General features: G+C 55.6%; 6 protein-coding genes across 7 annotated transcripts; 4 read left to right on the forward strand and 2 right to left on the reverse strand.

The window, feature by feature from the left end:
• Nucleotides 1-103: 103 nt before the first annotated feature.
• Nucleotides 104-667, forward strand: H257_18082 (hypothetical protein; the record flags this gene model as incomplete). Its single annotated transcript, XM_009847092.1, has 1 exon — nucleotides 104-667. One exon carries the CDS (start codon nucleotides 104-106, stop codon nucleotides 665-667), a length of 564 nt encoding a protein of 187 aa, XP_009845394.1.
• Nucleotides 668-1,091: 424 nt separating this feature from the next.
• On the forward strand, nucleotides 1,092-8,137 carry H257_18083 (hypothetical protein). The gene is made up of 6 exons (XM_009847093.1): nucleotides 1,092-5,693; nucleotides 5,748-5,948; nucleotides 6,052-7,097; nucleotides 7,172-7,454; nucleotides 7,522-7,679; nucleotides 7,733-8,137. Exons 1-6 carry the CDS (start codon nucleotides 1,200-1,202, stop codon nucleotides 8,076-8,078), a joined length of 6,528 nt encoding a protein of 2,175 aa, XP_009845395.1. The 5' UTR covers nucleotides 1,092-1,199; the 3' UTR covers nucleotides 8,079-8,137.
• A 231-nt stretch (nucleotides 8,138-8,368) lies between these two features.
• Nucleotides 8,369-10,482, reverse strand: H257_18084 (hypothetical protein). The gene is made up of 5 exons (XM_009847094.1): nucleotides 10,339-10,482; nucleotides 10,113-10,291; nucleotides 9,842-10,043; nucleotides 8,840-9,794; nucleotides 8,369-8,785 (listed from the first exon to the last, which is right to left on the reverse strand). Exons 1-5 carry the CDS (start codon nucleotides 10,474-10,476, stop codon nucleotides 8,454-8,456), a joined length of 1,806 nt encoding a protein of 601 aa, XP_009845396.1. The 5' UTR covers nucleotides 10,477-10,482; the 3' UTR covers nucleotides 8,369-8,453.
• Nucleotides 10,483-10,766: 284 nt separating this feature from the next.
• Nucleotides 10,767-12,020, forward strand: H257_18085. Of its 2 annotated transcripts, XM_009847095.1 has the most exons (5): nucleotides 10,767-10,925; nucleotides 10,977-11,070; nucleotides 11,123-11,320; nucleotides 11,368-11,694; nucleotides 11,748-12,020. In XM_009847095.1, exons 1-5 carry the CDS (start codon nucleotides 10,777-10,779, stop codon nucleotides 11,925-11,927), a joined length of 948 nt encoding a protein of 315 aa, XP_009845397.1. In that variant the 5' UTR covers nucleotides 10,767-10,776; the 3' UTR covers nucleotides 11,928-12,020. The 2 variants fall into 2 exon arrangements, with proteins under 2 accessions (XP_009845397.1, XP_009845398.1); XM_009847096.1 differs by lacking the exons at nucleotides 10,767-10,925; nucleotides 10,977-11,070 and having other exon boundaries at nucleotides 11,091-11,320.
• A 563-nt stretch (nucleotides 12,021-12,583) lies between these two features.
• Nucleotides 12,584-12,928, forward strand: H257_18086 (hypothetical protein; the record flags this gene model as incomplete). The annotated part of the gene is made up of 1 exon (XM_009847097.1): nucleotides 12,584-12,928. One exon carries the CDS (start codon nucleotides 12,584-12,586, stop codon nucleotides 12,926-12,928), a length of 345 nt encoding a protein of 114 aa, XP_009845399.1.
• A 230-nt stretch (nucleotides 12,929-13,158) lies between these two features.
• Nucleotides 13,159-16,725, reverse strand: H257_18087 (hypothetical protein). The gene is made up of 9 exons (XM_009847098.1): nucleotides 16,434-16,725; nucleotides 16,167-16,350; nucleotides 15,954-16,116; nucleotides 15,740-15,878; nucleotides 14,931-15,692; nucleotides 14,475-14,849; nucleotides 13,784-14,410; nucleotides 13,519-13,611; nucleotides 13,159-13,420 (listed from the first exon to the last, which is right to left on the reverse strand). Exons 1-9 carry the CDS (start codon nucleotides 16,653-16,655, stop codon nucleotides 13,226-13,228), a joined length of 2,760 nt encoding a protein of 919 aa, XP_009845400.1. The 5' UTR covers nucleotides 16,656-16,725; the 3' UTR covers nucleotides 13,159-13,225.
• Between the last annotated feature and the right edge of the window lie 486 nt (nucleotides 16,726-17,211).

Here is a 17,211-nt window from a genome sequence, read left to right on the forward strand (position 1 = left end):
GCAAGGCGCGATCCTGAGCGGCATCCGCAACGACGCGACCAACTCGTTGTTGTTGGTGGACGTGACGCCCTTGTCTCTGGGCATTGAAACCGTGGGCAAGGTCATGTCGGTGCTGATCAAGCGCAACACGGCGATCCCGGTCAAGAAGACGCGCGTGTACACGACCGAAGCCGACTACCAAACCCAAGTGAACGTGGTCATCTACGAAGGCGAGCGCGCGTGCGTGGACCACAACAACAAGCTGGGCGAGTTCACGATCTCGGGCATTGAACGCGCCAAGCGCGGCGAGCCCCAAGTGGAAGTGACGTTCGAGATCGACGCCAACGGCATCTTGAACGTGAGCGCCAAGGACAAGAAGACCCACGCCAAGGCCGAGACCACGATCAGCAGCAACGGCGGCCGCTTGAGCCAGGAAGACATTGACCGCATGGTGGCGGACGCGGAAAAGTACAAGAAGGACGACGCCGAAGTGCTGCGCAAGATTGAAGCGCGCAACAACTTGGAAGGGTTCATCTACCGCGCCTTGGAAATCGCCCGCGAAAAGGGCGACAGCCAGGCCGAAAACACCATCCGCGAAGCCCGCGAATGGTTGGAAGACCACGAAGAAGCCACGCTTCGCGAGTTGGAGGACAAGAAGCGATTGTTGGAACGATTGATCAAGTACTAATAAGTCCAACCAACGAACCAAGTGGAGATGATCTAATAACGTCTGATATTCTATTCCCATTCTTGTACACACACTCGTGTTTGTGTTACTTCACAGTAAAAGTGTCTGGAAGAAATATATACTCTGGAGTATCGGTGATGTGCACTCTATTGGTGATATCGGATTGGCTGAATACGGGGCATTTTGGACCTTTATAGCCAGCCAATCAGTACACCTATCCATTCTGCTACACGTAGTATTATTAATATATTTACTGTTATTAATATTAATAACAGTAAATATATTAATAATACTACGTGTTAATAGTATCTCTTGTGAACAAATCCCTCCGTTGTCAAAGGGTCCATTCGAGGTGTCAGATTGGCTGAAAACATGCACTTTTAGTCTTTGTAGCCAACCACATGTCTCAATTTGGTGCTTCTCGCGTCAAATCAACACGCGCGGACCAAATCTTCGAGCGTCGGCCTTCTCGCACGTGGTGGATACATACCGATAGGTGAGAGCCATTGACGTCTCGCACGACGTTGTCAACATGGCACAAAGTACTGGATCGGTGTGGGATATCTTGGATGGATCCAAGGACATCGTCGGTCGTCCTGCAACGGCCAGCCCAAACGCATCGCACGACCAGCGACGGGCCGAATCTACCAATTCAGCAACTCCAGAACACACAGCGGCACAGCTGTGGCAACATAGCCAAGACCTGACCATGCTTCGACGGACACCGCCTTCGTACTTTGTCGTGCAGAGGGGAAACCAAGTAACGTTGCCGTTGCTTCGGTGGACGTTTCGCGGGTTTTCCATGGCGTTGTGGATGCGTTTGCCGCTGTCCCAAGAAGGCAAGAAGATTCGACTGTTCAAATTCTACAGCACGAGCAAAAGTCAGGGCATCGAATGCTGGATCACCCCCCACACCGACGACAGAATGGCGTTGACCGTGTCGTCCATCACCGACGACAAGGGGTGGCGCCACGTGAGCTCCCAGTTCCAATGGACGCCGGACACGTGGCACTTCGTCGTGGTGTGCCACCGCCAGCACTACCTCAAGAAGAGCCACGTCGTGAGCTATGTTGACGGCATGCGCGTGATAAACGAAGACCTGTCCTTTCCGACACCCCTGGGTCCCATGGTGCAATGCCTCATCGGTGGCGCCGACGTCAACACGACCATGGGCACGAGTCACATGTCCGGCATGACCATGTACGAAGACGAGCTCCATATCGACGCTATCGCGGCGTTGTATCGACATGGCCCCACGGAAACCTGCTTGCGACGCATCCCCACGGGCGTGAGTCCGTTTCTGCACTCCGTCGTCGCGTCCGACGCGCTGTGCCCTCTCACTAGCGTGGATAAACGATCTCTTGGCCAACTCAGCTCGAATGCAAAGGTCGTGTTCTCGTTCAACGCCCAAGATGCGTTGCTCGTTGTGCCAGACGAAAGCCCGACGAAGCAGCCGCCGCCGCCATCTCCCATTTCCCCGTCCTACCTGTGCGTGCAGTGGACGAGCGAAGGCGACGTCGACAGCGACGCCGGCTGGACGCGGTTCAAGATGGACGCGGCGTTTCTCCCGCAGGAGCAGATCCACCTCGACGGCGCCGTCTCGGTCGTGGCGCAGCCCAACCGCAGCGACGCCTGGTTCCGCCACGGCGGCATCCTCGCCATCCCCGTGTTGCTCGACCAGTTGCTCACGTCCAACTCGATCACGGCGACGTTGCTTAGCGATGCGCTGCACGTGATGCAGGAGTTGCTGCGGTCGAGTGTGGCGCACCAAGAAGACATGCTGCACGGGTACGGCTTCCACGTGCTCAGCCACGTCCTGCGAATGCATGCTACGCACGACATGGCCGACCTCTTGACCCCGAGTATCGCCACCACGGTCGTGGAATTAGTGTTGAACCTGTGGCCCGAATCTCTCGACAAACCAATTGCCGAGCATGCGATGCTGCCCCCATTGTTGTTTGCTGCGGGTGTGCACGGGTTGCTGCTCGACTTTCACCTGTGGACGTTAGCTCCATACAAGACGCAGAGCCTGCTCATTCAGCAACTCGTGGCCTTTGTAACCCAGCATCCGCGGTGCTTTGAAGGCGTTGTCCAAGCCCAACACATCCTCGACATCTTGCGCACGTTTTACGCCGCTGACGTCAACGTGCTCGAATCTGACAAGACAAAGCAGCAGGAGCAACGGCAGTGGATCGACGAGTGCGTGGCCTCGCTCGTGCTGCTGCTGCATCGGTCGCTGGCCGCCGCAGACGACAAGGACGTGCTGCACGTCGCCGCCGTCCGGCTTCCGTTTCGCGTCGTCACAGATCTGCGCGCGATCGGTCGGTTTCTCCTCACGGCCACAACAGACAACGCCGTCGTCACGCGCGCCGTTTTGGCCCATTTGTGCGACACGGTCGAGAAATCCGAGCCTTCCAAAACCATGGCGTGTGTGGCCGCCAACGTCGTCGAGGCGGCCGTGCATTTGATGGGTCCAAAGCACGGCTGGGGCGTGCGCACCTCTGCCATGCGTCTGTTTGTGCTTCTGTTTGAATGGCTCGAGACGGACAGCGGGCGGTCGCTCGTCCAGTCGGTTGAACGGACGTACCAAGCCGAATCGGTGGCCGACCCCAAGCTCTGGAACGACCTGGCCCACGATAATGTGTTCAACATGGGGCTACAGCACTCGATGGTGCTCAACGACTTGACCAGCAACCGCCACAGCATGGACATCCTGCCTCTGTCGGACCAGTCGACCCTTCCGCCCCCACCCCCCCCCCCCCCTTTGTCTTCTTCTTCGTCTCCACCTCCTCCGCCAACCCGCAAAGAGTCGAAAGATGCAAGCAAGCAACAACCGCCTTCGTGGTGGAAGCAACTGGTGGCGTCGTCGAATCGACTGGTGCTCACGTACGCAGACCGCCTGACCGTGCTTCGGTCCATTGCGCTGCGCCAGATGAGCCTCCACCAAGCAAAGTCTTGCCACGACGCTGAATCATTGCACTTTGCGGTCGGCGCGAGCATGCAGTGGCTGCTTGCGCTGCCGCTGCGAGGCCTGCTTCCGTTCGTGTCGAGCTTGTTCTTGCGTTGTTCGACGACGATCGAGTCCCAATGCGACCGCGAGAAGATGCTCATGGAAATCAGCGTCGGCGTCAAGACCGACGCTCAAGTGCAGTTAGACTTGTTGGCTCAGCCGTCGTGGGTCGTGTGGCTCGGCGACCTCTTGGCGTCATGTGAAAGCGACGACCCCACAGGCCAAGACCTCGTACTCGACACGATCGTCACGCTCCTGTGCCGGGCGCTGTACAACTCCAACGGGTGTTTGTGCGTTGACCAGCTGTTTGCGAGGTTTCCGAGTCTGCCGTGGCGCCGCCGGGTGCTGGCGCTGGTGTTCCTGCGAACAGCCCGCAACAAATCCATGCTCAGCCGCGCCGTGAGTGAAAATCTGTACCGGTTGTTGATGCTCGCGACGTTTTTACTGGCTCAAGAAGCCCCCGACCACGTCGAGTACCTCTTGACGGCGTGTGTAGACGTGACGGAAATGCTCTTGGAAAGCACCCACAGCAAACACCGCGCAGGCATCATCCCCGGGCTGCGACTGTGTCGCATGTACCTGTCGCAGCTTCCGACGTCACCACTTCCCCGGCGGATGCTCCAGCTGCTCGCCAGTGGGTTGCAGCAAGAAGTGAGCCAGCGCCTGCCCATCGACGAGAGCATCCAAACCCACGACATGCTGCTTCGGGTGCTTACTAGTCTGGCGGTGGCACATCCGTCCGTCGACTGCAGCGAGCTGGTGCTGCGGATCGCCACGTGTGGCCTCTTTGACAAGCAAGAGGAGCTGTCCGTCGATCGATTGAGCTCCATGGACGCCGCGTCGGCCGTCCAGCACGTGTTTGAGATTCTCGTGGTCGGTGCACGCGAGAGTTTGCACGAGGACGAGGTGGTCGATTGGTCGCTGTGGGTGCCCAAGTGGTTTCCCCAGTCAAGTGTGTCGAGTTCCCCCATTGCGTCCGTGGTCGCCGCTGCCTCCCAAGTAGAAGAGAAGCGGATGGGCGAAACAATCAAGGATATTGCCAAGAAAGAACTCGACCGCATGACCTCCCTCGATGCAGGCGTGCACCGGCGGCAGCAGTGGACGGCCCGAAGCTGGGACCAGTGCCGATACAAAGTGCTATCGGAGCAAATCCGTTGGGAGGATGTGTCGTTGGATGGTTGCTGCAGTATCTACCCCCCCACCTCGTCCCCTCCAACGCATGAGTACCAGTTGACGCGGCATGAGACGCCGTTCCCGTCGCGGCGACGGCATCGCATGGACGTGTACTTCAAGCCCACGCTATTGTGTGCACCAACGACTCCTCCCCCCCTGGTCATGTCGACGGACGAACTGGAAAAAGTGGGCCGGGCGATCGCCACACAAGGCGGGGCCGTTCTCAACAACGAGACCATCCCAGACGACAATACATCCGACTTTGACGCCATGCCACCGCCGTCGCCGCGACGGACAGACGCCGACGAAGCTGATGACAAGGACGACGAGGATGAGGTCATGTCGATGCCGTCGCACGGGTTTGCGTTCCTCCATCCGTCGAGCGGACGGGGCCTAGATCCCAACGATCGCGTGTACTTGCAACCCCTGGTTCGAAAGGTGGTGCCGGAAGGACTCGTCCTGGGCTCATTGAGCATTTGCGACCACGCGGCCGTGTTCCAGCCCACCCAGTCGAGCGAGTCGGACGACGTCGAAGTGGCGTCTGGTCTGCAGGGGACGCACCGGTGGGCGTGGAAGGACGTGGTCGCCGTGTACTTGCGGCGCTTTCGGCTGCGCGAGTCGGCGGTCGAACTGTTTGTCCAAGACGGAACGGCCCACTTTCTCGATTTCCACGTGCCTGACTTGTCGTCCGTGGCCGTTCGAGACGAAAGCGTGCGCCTCATTCTCGCCATGTGCCCCCGCGCAACCATCAAGCAGTGGCCGATGATGTCTCCCAGCCGCCTCATCGGCAACTTGACCAAGGAGTGGCAGGCCCGCCTCGTGTCCAACTACGATTACTTGATGGTACGAAAGTAAAACAACATTTTTTTTCTAGTTATTTTGGACCTTCATTTGTAGGCGTTGAATACGCTGTCGGGCAGGTCGTTCAATGACTTGACGCAATACCCAGTGTTCCCGTGGGTGTTGTCCAACTACTCGAGCGAACATTTGGATTTATCTGACCCGGCCAACTACCGCCCTTTGAACCAACCCATGGGAGCGCTCAACCCCGACCGACTGGCCGAGTTTTGGGAGCGATACCATAGCTTTGACGATCCGGTATCGTCCAAAATATATATATATATATACCTATCGACAATATTTGAAACAGAATGTGTCGTTGATGCTATGCTATATATATGTGTGATGTGGGTTTTTGTAGGTGATTCCCAAGTTTCTGTACGGGTCGCACTATTCGACGGCCGCGGGCAGTGTCTTGTACTACCTCATGCGACTCCAGCCGTACGCGTCGCTGCATAAACTGACGCAGGGCGGATCGTTCGACCTGCCCGACCGCGTGTTCAATTCCGTACGAGACGTCTGGAACATGTGCAATTCCAGCATGTCCGAGGTCAAAGAGCTGACGCCCGAGTGGTTTTCGACGCCTGCTTTTCTGCGCAACGTCCATCAGTACGACTTTGGCACGCGGCAAGACGGCATCAAAGTGGGGGACGTGGAGCTGCCTCCGTGGGCCCAGAACGACCCCGACCAGTTCATCCGTCTTCACCGCGCCGCCCTCGAGAGCGATCACGTGTCGGCGCACCTGCACGAGTGGATCGACCTGATCTTCGGCTTCCAGCAGCGGGGCCCCGACGCGCTAGCTGCGAACAACGTGTTTTACTACCTGACGTATTCCGGTCTCGTGGATCTGGACTCGATCGACGACCTGCACCTTCGCAACGCCATGGAGCAGCAGATTGCGCACTTTGGCCAGTGTCCGCAACAACTGTTTCGAACGCCACACCCGGCGCGCGGGCCGTCGTCGACGCGACCTCTGCAAGAGTACCCTCCGACCATCACCAAGGCCCTGACGAGTAGCCTCGGCATGTGTGCGGTCAAAGTGCTGGGCGACCGCGTTGTGGGGGTGAATTCGCTGGGGGTGATTGAGCTGCACCACTGGAAGCTCCAGAAAAGCAAAGACGGAGGAGACAAGTGGGCCTTCAAAACCGAACGGGACGCGAGTCCGTTCGACGTGGTCCCGCGCGTGCCCGTGTACGCGACGACCGCCGTCCCCACCGTCGCCATTTCGTCACAGGGTCGCGTGATCGTCAGCGGCGGGGCGCCCACCGGCACCGTCCACATCCGCCTCGTCGACGTCGAGAATGGCCACGTGATGGCGCGGGCCAGCGTCGACGGACACGCCGGCGTCGTCACCTGTTTGGCCATGGACGTCCTTGGCGACGACGAGTGTTTTGTCTCTGGGTCCACGTACGTAGTACCTACCTACTAGTATACACGCAATCACCGTGGAGACTCATGATAATGATATCTGCCTAATGTAGAGATTGCTCAGTGCTGCTGTGGCAGCTGTCTCACATGAACAGCCCGTTTCGACCCCCGCGGGTGTCGTCGTGTCCGTTGATGGCGTTCCGAGGCCACAGGACCACCGTCTCGACGTGTGCGCTCAGCGTGCCGCTGGGGCTCGTCGTGAGTGCGTCCGACTCGATGTGTTTGGTGCACAATTTGCACTCGGGGGTCGTATCCTTTGGCTTCAAGAGCCCGCCGCTTTCGTCGTTTCAAAGCGTTGCGATTGCCTCGTCGGGATACGTCGTTGCATGTGCCAAGGTACAAACAACAGTGTAACTCTGTCACATGTTTATGTCGATTGACTGTGCCTTGTGGATATATCTAGACGACCAACGACACGAGCGTGGTCCAAGTGTACAACTTGATGGGGACGTGCATTCGACAGCATGCGATGGAATTGTGCACGGCGCTTCAACTGTCTAGAGACGGATCGCTACTGACCGCTAGCCTCCCGCAGTGTCTTCGCAGCTACCGCGTCGACGAGTACGCAATGCTTTTTCCTATATTTACTCAAATATATATTATATTCTGCCTAGTTTTTCCGTCGCGGGGGAATTCGCCCACCCCAAGGAACATGCGATGGTGTCGTGCTCGGACATTGGACCCCACGAAGCCGACATGCTGGCGGTGACGGGGCACGCGGACGGCAGTCTGGTGTGGCACGTGCTGCCGGACGCCGACGGGCACCTGTCCGTGTTGGGGTCGGTGGGGCGCTTCCTCAACCTCAATTCCAAGCTCAAGGTGGTCAAGGGCACGGTGCAGCAGGCGCAGAAACTTGCGATTTCCACCATCGACAACGCCCACGCCGTGTCCAACACGGCCAAAGATATTGCCGACGAAGCCAAGTCCATGATGCAAACCATCTTTGGGCTGTTCAAATAGCAAACACAATCTCTATATATATATTAATTATACTAGTTACCAGTGTTTTATTCCTATGAACGTTAGGATATACTGGTACTAAGTATTAATACTGTGTAGCACTACGTAATTCTTGTGTATTTCAAATATCCCAAATCTTCCAAATGTAAAGTTAATAATGTTCTTGCATTAGCAGGTACTATTAGTAGTAGTACGTTCACATGTATACTACTCGTAAGAGTAAGTTACTTTTTATTCCTATTACGATACAGTACCGGTATACTCAAAACATATCAAGCGTAATAGTATGATTCCGAGTAGGATATATATTTCAAATATACGAGTATCCATCACAATTCTTCGACTTCCAATGTCCTATTATTTCCGTACTAATATCTACGTCTGGCGCGACTGGCGGCGGTGGTGGTTGGCCCGCGGCAATGCTGGCGAAAAGCCCGACACGAGGTCCAGCGTGGTTTTCGCCGGTTGGTGGTACTCGAACCCCTGGGACACGACCATGAACCCGGCCAAGTTGACGAGGACGAGCGCCGCAAACACGTAAAAGACATACTCGAGATGGCCCGTGTTGAGGTCGCTGGGGATCCAAAACGAGAAAATGCTGTTTGTGCCCCCCGCCACCAACGAGCCCAGCGTCGTGGTGAGCAAATTCAGCGCCTGGCACACGCTGCGCATGGATTCCGGCACCTCAGAGTAAAACAAATCGTACGCTACACAAAGTTGATCAGTGTCAGATAATTGTACTGCGTAGGACGTGGTCGTACAAGGAATGCTCACGAGTATTTCGGCAATCCCGACCAAGAGGTACTGGGGGCTCTGCCACCACACGCTCAACTGGGACATGGCGAGGTGCTCGCCGGGCTGGGCGCAGTTGGAGTTGAGACCCGGCAACACCCCCGCATCCTTGCGGGCGGATTCCGTCAGACCCGCCACGAGCATGCAAGCTGTGGCGACGACAAACCCGATGCCCATCTTGCGCAGCAGCGTCAGTTTGACTCCGCATGACTCGACGACGGGGTACAAGACCGAGTTGAACACTGGCACAAACACAAGGATGACGATCGCGTCAAACATGGATAGCATGGCCGACGAGATCTGCGCGTCGCCGACGCGGAGGTCCATCTGGCAGCCCTGCATGACAAAGTTCATGCTTTGCTGGGCGTACACGGCCCAAAACACAATGAGGAAGCTAAAGTACGGCGCCAACCGAACGACTTGGGCCACTTCCTTGACTTCGCCGAGCGAGTACTGCCCCGCATCCGCCGCCTGCAGCACCCACGACGTGTCCTGGCCAGACGTGACCAGCACCAGCGTGCCATACACGATCATACCCGCGCCCGCCAGAGCCACGGCCAAGTGCAGCGTCGGGTCTTGGATGAAGTAGGACGCCGTGGTCGTGACGATGGCGGGAATGAACACGAGGCCGCCCGACAAGACCACCTTGCCATGGAACGACTTGGCTCCAGCGCACAACAAGATGTCGAAGAAGCGACTCAACGCGCTGCCCTGCGGCGGCTTCTTCACGTACCGGTCGCGGCCGGCGTAAAAGATGCACACAGCCAAGAAGAACGAGATGGACGGAATCAGGAACGACGCGAAGAACCCAAACGATTCGGGAATCAACGGCGGCAAGCCTTGCACCGCCAAGTTGGTGAGGAAAATGTAGCTAAAGGTCGACCCGAAGTTGATGGACCAGTAAAACCAGTTGAAGAAATCGTCCTACGACCTTTGGTTAGAGATGGATGTGGAGAGAGACCGCTATGTACCCGCTGTTTTCGCTGCGATGGGTCCGTGACGTCGAATTGGTCCGCGCCTAGCACCACTACGTTTGGCTTGATGCCACCGACTCCCATCGCAACGCCTCCGAATAACCCCGCCATGAACAACGGCATGGACATCACAGCAGGATGCGCAGCAATCGTACACACCACCAACCCCGCCAAGTACCACAACGAGAACGACAAAATGCTACAGATAGAGTCAACAATGAGGCGCGCAGCATGTCAAGTGAAGGGGGATTGTCAAGACTGTTGTTACCTTTTGTAGCGACCCATGTGCCGATCGGCAATGTATGCACCAAAAAGGGGCATGATGTATGTGAAACAGGTAAACACGCTATTGAGCTCTGTGGCCAAGACACTGCTCATGCCCAAATGCTTCCGAAAGAAGATGGGCAATGAGCCCGTGAACCCGTAGTACGCAAAGCGTTCGCAGAACTACTTAAACAAGCTCAGCATCGTGGACGGAGTCCCATGCATGTTACCTCCGTCACGAGGATGAACGAACACACGCTGAGGATAATGGACTTGTAAGCCTTCTTGGGGGTCGCGGTGGCATCTCCGTTTACAGCGCCAACGGGCAGAAGAGCTTCCTTTTCCCTCGATCTGGAAGATGCGCTCATCCCTTAGGGAATTCGATTGTGGGTCAGGGGTAATTTTACAACCAATTTAAAAATCAGAGGGCAAAAAGATGAATTCAACAAATACAAAGGATAAGCTATTGATGTCAAATTCAAATGGAATCGCCCACACTTTTTAAATACTGTTTTTAAATCAAGCACGTTGTTGGTGACCACGTCATCCAAACATCGTTTGAAACGTGTTTCAAACAATAACAAACGGTTTCAAACGATTGGATGATATTATCCGGACGAGATTGCACTGGAATCCGGATCATGCGAAGCGAAATTGACAATAATCTCATGAAAGTCGTGCTGGATACTGATGGCGGGCTTGACGACGCGCTGGCCATTTTGACAGCGGTGAACCTACTACCTCCAGGCACAGTGGTTGGGATTACGACCGTCTTCGGCAACGTGGATCTGCACCAAGCCACCCACAACGTGAAGAAGTAGGACATGCTCCACCACGACTTGGTAGAGACACTTCAACGCGCTCGTAGGGTTCTCGAGGTCTCCAAGGACCCATCGATTCCAGTGTACTCTGGCGCCCGCGCTCCACTAGTGTCATCAGTGGAAGCAACAGAAAAGTGGGATGTATGTCCATCTCCGCCATCATCGTATCTATCGGTTTGTCACTCCCACTTAGGGCCATGGCCCGGACGGAATGGGCGGCGTCGCTGGCATCGCCGAAGACAGGGGTGTTCAACCAAACGACGCAGTTCCTGCCTTGATCAAGTACGCCCGGATGTACCCTGGCGAACTCGTGGTGATTCCCATCGGCCCAGCGACGAACATTGCACTGGCCATTGCCGCCGACCCATCGTTTGTGTCGAATGTCGCGCAGGTGAGTTGTCTCCTTCTCCCCCCATATATCCCATCGACGTCCATTAGGTGCTGTACATGGGCTGCACCATCAAAGGCGAGGGGAACGTCACCCCTCATGCCGAATTCAACACGGCCTGCGACCCAGAAGCATGCCAGGCGATGCTCACGGCGTTCGCGGGCAAGCTCACGGTGGTCGGGTGGGAGTTCACGCTGGAACATGGGCTTCCGTGGTCCATCTACCACGACTTGTGCGCCATCGACACCCCCGAAGCCCGCTTCCTCCGAGGGATCTGCGCCACGTACGAAACCCACCAGCATGAGATGCCGTTTGTCCTGTGTGACGTGTACACTGCCGTGCTGCTCGTCGACCCCGCCTATGTTCTGCATTCCAAGGTTCGTTTCACGATCCTTCCGACCTTTGTTCACGGAACTGACTTGTGTTTTAGCTGGCCACGTGCAGTGTCAACTTGTCGGACGGCCCCCTCCGAGGCGCGTGCACGTGGACAGACGCGACGGACGCGGCCGCCGCCATCAAAGTGATTTGGAAGGTCGACAACGATCGCTTCGTGAGTGTGTTGCGGCGACTGGTGCAAGGGGATGTCCATCTCTATCTCGATAAACCTTAGAGTGTGATCATCTGGACCTATAGTGCTCAATACAGTGTAATATTGGGGCTCCTCCACAACCATAAACTGATAGACTTTTCGATACCAGAAAGTACGTTTTATAATGTCAATTCGTATTATAATGTTATAATGTCCGTCGGTGTGTGAAATCAGCACTTGCACAGCATCGCAGAGCCTTGCACTGGTCTCGACATTGAAGTGCATATGATGGTAACGTTACTCCATATCTCATCACGTGTCGACATTGTACTACCTTTTTGATAGTAATAACGGCAATGTAGTTGCAGTTGACGTACACATCGGTCCGTCTCGTACGTTCAGAATCAACTCAGTATGCATGTATACCGCAAGTAGATGGGCTTCGAAGGTCCATGGAGGTAGTAGTACATAACACACACGGCGGAACTGTGACAGAGTGTCCTTCTAGATGTCCATCCACAATCTCATGAAAGGGATGCAGCAGCTCCTCAAAGGCTGTCCTCGGATGCGAGTGGAGCTTACAAATTACTGCTAATACATTTATACTTACACCATAACCCACCACAATGAACAGCTCCATGATGACTCTTCTTGTTTAGCCATTCTCAGACGAGATGTCGACGGATCTATCAATTTCCCACTCCCATCGAGTACTGTAGTGTCCAATTCACATCGCCATGCGCCCTGCGGTTCTCTTCGCCCTGTTGGCGTTGCTGTCCATCCTGACAGCCACCACTGCGACCCCCCCAAGCGTGTTGTTGAGACGTCGACTACGCGCCCAAGAAGTGGACGAAATGACTTTGACGACGCTGCTTCCCGTGGTGACTGCTTCGGTGGCTGGACCTCCGGACAACGTGACACCGTTTCCGCTGCCAGTGGCCATCATTCTGGGCCTCCTCGCGGTTCTTGGGGTCGTCGGCGCGGCCGTGTACGTGGTCCGAACTGCTCGCAGCGACGCCATGCGAAAGTCCGACACTGAATGCACCACCGTCCTCCACATGGACGGCTTCCTTGGCATGTAGCAGTATGTCGCCGTCTTCACGTTTATACAATTATGTGACATCGTTGTTGTTGCTATACATCCCCTATATATCATCCACTGCAGAGTTGGAACTGTACGAGCACTTGGGGGGTTCGACCAGGTTAGCGGGGTGATATTACTATCAAACAGTGACTAAATATACTCACGAACTATCCTCTGCCCATCACCACCACGATGTATTATACTGTCAAGTGCCGAGCAAGAAGGGAATAGCGTATAAGTGCATATTCAAAGAAAAGTGAAGTTTGATTCAACGGAAGAAGGAAGCCAGCTGCTCCTACGCCAGCGCGAGCTTGACGTTGTTCTTCACGGCGACGCTCACGTCCGGGTGCACCGCGCGCACGGTGAGGCGGAACGAGTTGCCCTGGCTCTCGAGCTTGAGCAAAATGCCCACCGAAATCTTCTCGCCGGACGGAGACGCCGTGCCCGTGCGGAACGTCGCGGCCAACGACACGCCGCCCGATACCTCTCCCTACGAATCAACCCGAATTCAATCACAATATATATATATATATATATATATATATATAAAACAACATTACAAAATATTAATTAATCTCCAAATCGTACCTCCACAAGGCCAAACTTCATCACGTCCACCAACAGCTTGGCACTCGCTTGCACATCCAGCTTGGCCGTAAACACGTCTTGCTGTTCTCGCCCCTAACATCGACCATCAGCACCATAATATAAATATATATATATATATATATATATATATATATATATAGTATATATATATCTACTACTGGTTAGGTCAAGAATATATAACATGTATCGAACGAAGACACAAACAATCACATCCCTCTAAACGACCGCATGAATACATTCATACCTGGCCTTCGAGCGCGCCCCACCGCTTGTGGAAGTCTTCGACACTGAGCTTGACTGGTTCCAAGAAGCTCGTGGCCACGCACGGCAGCTTGAGGTCGATGGACGTGGAGAGTCCAGCTACGGTGTACGCTACGACGACTTCGACCGGCTGCACGAACGGCTGCATGCACTCGACCATGATCTGCTGCTTGAGTTGCTGCTTGGGCTGCAGTTCCGTAGCCACTTGCTCCACTTGCGTGCGCAGACTCGGCACTTGCTTGACCATCAAGCTCAAGTTGGTCACCGCCACCGAGCCCTTGTTGCCGTAAAACAGCCCCATGCGACCCTGCGACCCGCGGAACTCCTGTTTGACGCCAATTTGAATCACGTCGTTCTCAAACAGCACGCCCTGATTGGACCCCACGACCTTGTTGAACCACGCAGCGATCTTGGCCGGGTCCACCGAGTCGTTGCCAACACTCGACGACCCAGTTGGTCCCCCAAACACATCCACCAAGCCCCCGCCGTTGCCGCCGTTGAGTTGCTGCTTCTGGTTGGTCGGGCTCGACAGACCCAGCAAATCACCGGCGCTCTCGTCGTCGTCGTGTCCTCCGCCCGACGACGACACTTCCTGTCCTTCATCTCCACCCTACATATATGCACTCGATTCATTCATCGCTGCATATTCGTTTCCACCAAACAAGCAAACGCACCTCGGCCGCATGTTGCTGCGCGCGAAGTCTCACGACAAGGTTGGACTCTCTCGTGTCGGGGAACACGGGCATGGGCTCCAGCACGGTCTTCATCACGTCGTCGCCCGAGTGGTGCAGCGTAAAGTACTCGCACGCGCGCTGCTGGGCCTCCAAGTCGACGTGGGACGTGCCTCTCTTGAACACATCCAGCACCCGCGGACGGATGTCTTCAAACAGGTTGTCCATTTTGATGAACGCCGTCAGGATCACGCACTTGGTCGCGATGGAAGACCCCGCCGTGTAGTGCTGCAGCAGCACTTCAAACTGGCGACTGCTCGACATGTCAGGCTCGTCCACGTTCAAAAACCCAAACTCCCCCACCACGTACGCGCCAAACTAGTCCGTCGTCACCAATGTCGTCACCCCAATGCATGCGTTTATATATTGTCACCAAGAATGTCGTCACCACTGTCTTACCTTGGCGGTGGTTTCGTCCACGTGCTTTGGCTCGAGCGCGCGAAACATGACGGCGGCCGTGTACTGCTGCAGGTGTTCGTTGTTTGTCACGATCTGCACCACGCGGTGCCACACGTCGTCGGGGACGTCGGCGCCCGCGACCGTGATCAGCTGGAGCACTGTGTCCACGTACCACCGCAGGTCCTTGGCGTACCGCTCGGCCAAAATCGCGGCTTTGAGCACGATTTCCTCACGAATGGTCGCGTCCGCCACGGCCAAGTACGTGACGAGCTCCCCCACGATCTCGACTGCGTTTGAAGGGTCGCACATAGCGAAGAGCAGGTCCAGGGCGCGGCGACGGACGCTGTTGTCGGCGTCTTTCAATGAGAAGATCACGGTGGCCTTGTGCTGGCGGATAGCTTCGGTCGCGCCTTCAAGCCGTACCAGGCGGTTCATCGAGTCCAGGCCGATGTACCGGATGTTGGGCTCGCTGACCGAAATGAAGCGCGCGAGCAGCTGGATGGCCTGCTCATGGAGTTTGGGGTCGGCCCGCTTGCCGTGGGAGATGACGAGGTTCACAGTCTCGAACAAGACGGCGTAGATCGCGTTGTTCTTGGCGCCTTTGCCTGGACTCGGGCGCCCGAGAATCTTGCGCAGAGTGTCGTTGAGCTTGTCGGCCAAACGCACGTCGTCTGGGATGCCGAATTGCTGCAGGATGCGCAGCAGCTTGATCTGGAGCCACGGACTTGGCGTCGCGTAGTACATGTAATCGCGTGGGCAGCCCTAGCGAGAGAGTCAAGTGTCTGCCGTGGGGCGGAACGGTATAATACCTTGTTGTGAACGAGTTGGGCCAGGCGGTCGAGGACGATCTCGACGAGCGACTTGTACCCGGTCGGATGCTGCGTGAGCGCCACCTGCAGTAACCCCGCCGCGCTCGTGACGACGCCAAGATGGCGATCTTCCAACAACCTACGAGGATTCATATGACATGAGCAGGATGGTCATCATCATGACGACGACGACGATCCATAGAACGAGGCGTACGTTTGGAGGCGCGGCTCGAGCTCTTCCGGCAACACGACGTCGGGGATGGCCGGGATGATGCGACGCAAACATAACGCCGCCTTCTTGCGGACGTGGCAGATGCTGCTGGAGCTCATGAGGAGCTTGACCACGTGCGGCGCGAGGGTTTCGCACAGCTCCATGCCTGTAGACTAGAAGGTGAGATACGATGATGGATGGGGGGATGGACAGTACCGCCGAGGTTGGCGACGCAGCAAAGCGCGAGGCATTGAAAGGACGCGTCAGGGGAGCACAGGTCGTTGAGAATCGAGTTGATGACAAGGGTCATGAGCTCGTCGGAACTCTTGAGAAGGATGGACACGCCAAGATACCCAAGGCATTTTTCAGAGTACTTAGTACCCGACACGAGGTTGATGACCTAGGATACACGTGAGGAGGCAACTCCATGTCAGGGGGTTGTTGTGACGCTCCCACTGCACACTACATGATACATGCACATACCTGCATGTGCCCAAAGTCAATGTCATAGCCGAGCATGTAGATGTAGATCAGCTTCCACGCGTACTTTTTCTTGTCGTACGAGTTGAGTTGGCCCGTCTGCGTGAACTTCTGGCGCAGTTTGTTGAGCTCCTTGTCGATGCGCTTCTGCTCGTCGTCGGCATTCGTGCAAGACCGGATCTCGCTGATGAAGTTGCTCAAGCCTCGGGCACTGAACAGGGCCATGCTGCCACCACTTTGGTTGAGGGAATGACGAAGAAACCCAGAGAGAGTTTCGACTCTTGTGCGATCTTTGAAACACGCACGATCTTTTCTTCTCGGCGGGTCATACCGAACCTCGATCTTGAGATTTGTATGCAATCACTTCATGAGGTCGTTAAACCCAGGGTGAGTCGCTGGCGGTTTCACTTTTCACGACATGGTCGGATTTCAGGAAAAATACGCAAAAATACACCAATTTCCATCGTTTTTTGGAATCATTACCAAATGTTCATGAATAAAGTGCCCCTTTATCCAGCATTCCGGATAACATTCCCCAAATCGAAACGGTAACGTGATCTCTGTCAGCGCCAATGGCGGCGACAAGGACATGATCCAAGCCGCCAAAGTGCTCAGTGTTAACCAAGACATGACGGACGCGACTGCTTAATAAAACCAAGTATGGCATTCAAGTTGGGTTAGGTTGGCATTGACGTCACTTCATACTGCAAGGATCGATTGCTCTTGTACATGGATGCATGCTCCTATGTGGTCAATGCCTTGGCGTTTGTTTATATGGTGC

This window comes from Aphanomyces astaci, assembly GCF_000520075.1.
Source record: "Aphanomyces astaci strain APO3 unplaced genomic scaffold supercont1.135, whole genome shotgun sequence".
NCBI classification, from domain to species: Eukaryota; Oomycota; class Saprolegniomycetes; order Saprolegniales; family Verrucalvaceae; genus Aphanomyces; species Aphanomyces astaci.